Source organism: Musca vetustissima, unplaced genomic scaffold (genome assembly GCF_032173495.1).
Source record: "Musca vetustissima isolate MV318-11 ecotype Yass unplaced genomic scaffold, APGP_CSIRO_Mvet_v1 utg844, whole genome shotgun sequence".
In the NCBI taxonomy this organism is placed as follows: Eukaryota; Metazoa; Arthropoda; class Insecta; order Diptera; family Muscidae; genus Musca; species Musca vetustissima.
The window spans coordinates 50,277-55,019 of record NW_026889391.1 but is presented as its reverse complement, the minus strand read 5'-3'; the positions used below and the strand labels follow the sequence as shown (position 1 = coordinate 55,019).

At 36.1% G+C, this 4,743-nt stretch overlaps 1 protein-coding gene across 1 annotated transcript; it reads right to left on the bottom strand.

The window, feature by feature from the left end:
- Window positions 1-1,731: 1,731 nt before the first annotated feature.
- On the bottom strand, window positions 1,732-3,396 carry LOC133337097 (netrin-B-like). The gene has a single exon (XM_061545360.1). The coding sequence runs from the start codon at window positions 3,394-3,396 to the stop codon at window positions 1,732-1,734; it is 1,665 nt and encodes a 554-aa protein (XP_061401344.1).
- Between the last annotated feature and the right edge of the window lie 1,347 nt (window positions 3,397-4,743).

Sequence of the window (4,743 nt, the reverse complement as noted above, 5' to 3'; positions counted from 1 at the left end):
ATTGTGTCTCAGTTGTTGAATAATATGGTCCTTCTTTGGATAGAAAACGAGACCTAATTCCATAGACAGACAAAGGGCGTTAGTTTAAATTAAAAAGTTCTTAATTTTAATTAACTTTTTACCCTGACAGACAACAAGTTCTGCATTTAGAACGACAATTTCGAATAATTTTAGGTTTTTTTTCCATTTTTTTTTTTTTTTTGTTGGAATTATATATGTATGAATTCGATATACGATAAAAAGGAAAATAAAAAATGTTCAGTTTAGAAAAACAAATTTGTCGAATTTTTCCCTAAAATTTTTTTATCTTAAATTTTTCGGAAGAGGAGTTGAAATTTAAACATAATAAAGGTCTCTAATAATGTGCATATGACAGGTTTTAAATATTAAATTGTTATTTTTTATTTTTATTACAATTAACCTGATATTTTAAAATATATGTATGCTTATATCTAAGTCCCCTTTACATTATACCCATCATAGGGTAATCAAAATTTTTTTTTATATTTAATCTTTTATTTGCTATTACAAATTATCTTTACTTTACTTTTATTAAATTTAAAAAATAGAGCTACAAGCATTTTATTAAAATTATTGCCTTTAAATCGTATTAAATCTTCCCACTACTCTCTCAACAATAATACTACATATTCAAATCAATTTCTGCTCCATTTTCTTTTTATTACAAAAAAAAAAAATACCTTTAAAATATTTTTTCATTCTAAAACAAATCTTTATAGAAAGCATATTAATTAATACTGATTGTATATAAATTTTATCATCGGCATTCTAATAAGATTTTCGAAAAAAAGTCCATCCCAAGTACTTTATCTAACCATCATATGTCTTCCCATTTTTCTATTTTTTATTACAAAATTATCTTTCATTACTTCTATTAAAAGGCAGGCTTTACATAACGCCTATCAATATTATAACCTTAAAATAATATCAATTCCTCCCACTGGCCTCTGAACCATACTTCTACAGAGTCTATTTATCTCTTCCATTTCCTTTTTTATTACAAAAAATTATCTTTACTGCACTTTTCTAAATTCTAAAACAAAACTTTTATAAAAAGCGTATTAATTAATATTAATTTTATGTCAATGTTATCATCAGCAACATTCCACTAAGATTTTCCATATATTTAATTTTTATTACACATTTCATATCTATTTTTTATTTTTAATTTCAATATCTATTTAAAATCCATTACGATTCCAAAATCACTTCAACCCTAAAATCACTGTCTTTCTGAATTCTGTTCCGCCTTATCAAAAGCCCACCAACACCACCTATTGAACTCTTCTATGGTAATCGATGACCATTCGGAAAATTTCATTTCACGTTGGTATGATTTGGTCAACATTAATGACTTTTTGAGGCCACAAAAACCTATTAAGCCGAGATGAAAACAAAACAGCAGAAACCCGAAATGAAAACTAAGGACCCTAGTCGAATTGAGATGATGATGATGACGATAAAGCATATGCGAGAAGTTCATATTTGAATTGTACACAGGAAGAAGAAAGACAAATCCCTATCAAAAGGAAGCTGCAGCAGCCAGGAAAGAAGACAAGTAAACAAAAGCACTGGTACTGGTTCTGGTCATCATAACTTCGTTATCAAGCCAAACAGAAAACAAACAAAAAAGCATTCGCTCATTCACTACACAATGATTATTGGCAGTTTTTGGGTTCAATATTTTTTGGGGGGCGAAATATGTTGACTTTACTTACTTTTACATTCATTGGCATCTGTGTCGGTGGCACGTCCCCATGGTCGATCAAAATAAAACGGTTTGCATCTTTCACATTCCGGTCCGGCGGTATTGTGTTTGCAGGAACAAGTCATTGTCAATTTGGCATTTATCGAAAGGCCGGTATTTGAGTTGCTGCTGGACGATGTACGTATTATATTGCCATCATCGTCTAAAGATTCGGAACCACCAACACCAGCACCACCACCATTGTCATCATCATGACTGAAGAGATTAGCTTCATTAGAACTAACAACGGCCACACATTCCGAGGCATGACCATTACATTTGCAACGTCCACCAACGGCAAAATCGGATACGGCATAATGCTGTGAATTGGCCAACAAATCACGTATCGATGCCGAGGCAATGGCAGCGGCCGAGGAGGAGGACGAAGATTTATCACTGCTAGGTTTTTGTTGATATTTGGAGGCAGCCACAATTTGGGGTTTATTTGTGGTTGTTGAACTGCTGCCGGAAGAAATTGATGAACTTGTGGTACTAGCCATGGCCAAATTGGCTGCCTTGGCCTTATAGTGTTTTTCATAGGCCAGGGATTTTTGTTTTTGGGATATACGTTTTGTTTTCAGCGGTGTAATATTTATACCACCATCATTGGCATATTCCATATCCAAGTCATCATCCAATTCCAAATGTTTCTTGGGCTCCGCAGCATAATCCTCTAAATCTTCATAGTTGACACTATCATTTTCATGGATATTATAATCATCATATTCATCTTCGGTATCTCCCGAATCATCATCTTCCTCATCATCATCATCGTCCTCTTGGCTGGTGGACATTTCATCACTGAAGCTGTTGGCATCGGCTTTCAGATCGGATTTCAAATGGGCATTCAATAGTTCTTTGGGTAACTCCAAACGATGGAAGACCACTCGAATATCTGTGGCCGTAACCCAATCTTGTAAAACCAGCGAAGAATCCAAATCATTGGCCGAGGGCCTACCCTCCAGGGTATTGAATGCAAAACGATTGGTATTGCCATCATGATGGGAATTCATGCACCTCGCTTCCTGTTCATTAAATTTACTTATCTTGGCACGATCTGGGCGTCCATAAAATTTCTGACACTGTGAACTGTAGAATTGAAATGGTTGCCAGGTTTGACCATAATCGGAACTTTTATAAATGGCCATTGAATCGGGTTTAGGCGACTTGGGGCAGAATGACAGACTAACATAGGTCAATTCATATTTTTTACCCAAAGACAAGGTCAGAGTGACATTATCCGGTGGTGCTGAATCGGGATCTGAGGGCACTGGCACCACTGCCGATCTCCAGCAGGTTACATTATTGGGATTATTTAAATCCGTTAGCGATGAGGGTGGAAATCGCATATCCGGCCGAGAATTGTCACAAGTTTTGCATTCCTCCAGTGTTCCGTCCCGTTTCAATTCACAATAACGTTCCGGCTGATGAGTTCCACAGGTGGAGGAGGCCACCACCGGATTGCCATAGGCCGCATTTACAAAACTCGGCAAACATTTACGTGGTTTACCCTCAAAATAACAGGGATCATTGTTATTCGATGATGAGGAGGATTTCAAAGCCCATGCCGAGCTGATGCACAGGGCCAAAACCACGAAATAGCAGAAAAAGCTTCGTAACGAAGCCATAATGATGGCTGGTTGTGTTTATTTACGTGGTTGTCTGTCTGAGTGGGAGCAGGGCCGAGGGTGGTTCAAGTATGGAAATTAATTAAAAGTTTCGTTACGTTTTCCTCCGGTTCTAAAACACGTGCACGTGCAGGCACACACAAATTTTGTAGATTTTTCTTTTTTGCTGGTAGTCTGACTGGTTTATTACGAAATTTGTTCAATTTAATTTTTTTATTCACACAAAAATATTTTTTGACACTTTTTACCCCAATTCTGGGGAGTTTTGAAAATTTTGTTTTTTATTATTTCAAATTTTTTTGTATAGCTTGCACTTAATTTTTTATTATAAAATTAACACCAAAAATTCTATTGTATTGTGTTTTTCTTGTCGGTTTTCAAATTCACGCTTCGCTGCCAAAAATTCCAATTTCAAAGGTGTTAAGGCTATCAGTGACACTGTCAGGTCTCTGGTCCTCTGGTTTCCGCCGTTATGCTCTCTTGCCACAAAAAAACTATGCACGTTTTCCACAACACAACACTTTGTCGTTTATTTGTTCAAATGCAACTCCCCGTAAAACCGGTAAAAAAATAAACCGAACGCAAAACAAAAAAATCCAACAACAATTTGCATATATTTTTCTGAGGGGACTTGGGGAGCTTTGGCTGCTTAACCAGACTTAAAGGCAGCTAACAAAGCCTGGCAACATGATAATGGAACATCAATTCCAAGCACGCGATAATTTTTACAACGGCCAGTCAGCAACAACATTGCCGGACATCATTTTCATACGTATGCAGCTGCAGTAGAACGACACAAAGTCTGGCAGAAGAACAAAACTTCTATTTTTCACACTATTATTCTTTGTTGTTTTTTATATTTTTTCTTTGCAATTTTCTTTTTGTTTTTCAATGGCACACACAAAAAATCTATTTTTCACACTTTGCGATTTTTTCTAATGCTTTGTTTGTTTACCAAAGGCAAACTTCTATTATTCTTTCATTTCCGGCCAGCATCCGCCAAAGTCATTTTTGCATCCTTAACCATCAAATGCTGCCGTAATTCTGTGCCATAACCAGCAACTGAAGGCGAATAATAACCATTGAATTGTTATTCGCAACTCTTTTGCAATTGAAACGACAACGGCAACACCAACAACGATTATAACGAGACGACGGCAACGGTAACGAAGATGGACACGGACACGCAGAGCATTCAACGACTATTCTTCCTGCTCATACTCCGACGAACAAACTAACTCACAACCACAACTGGCAATTGGAAAATATCCTTCTATATCACAAGTGTTGAAATGAACACCAAATTCACCACACTATTTCACCACGTTGAATTTCCCATGGGAAAAA

What these genes read in the sequence shown, in the direction of transcription:
- LOC133337097 (XM_061545360.1), bottom strand. Translation starts at nt 3,396, where the DNA reads ATGGCTTCGTTACGAAGCTTTTTCTGCTATTTCGTGGTTTTGGCCCTG.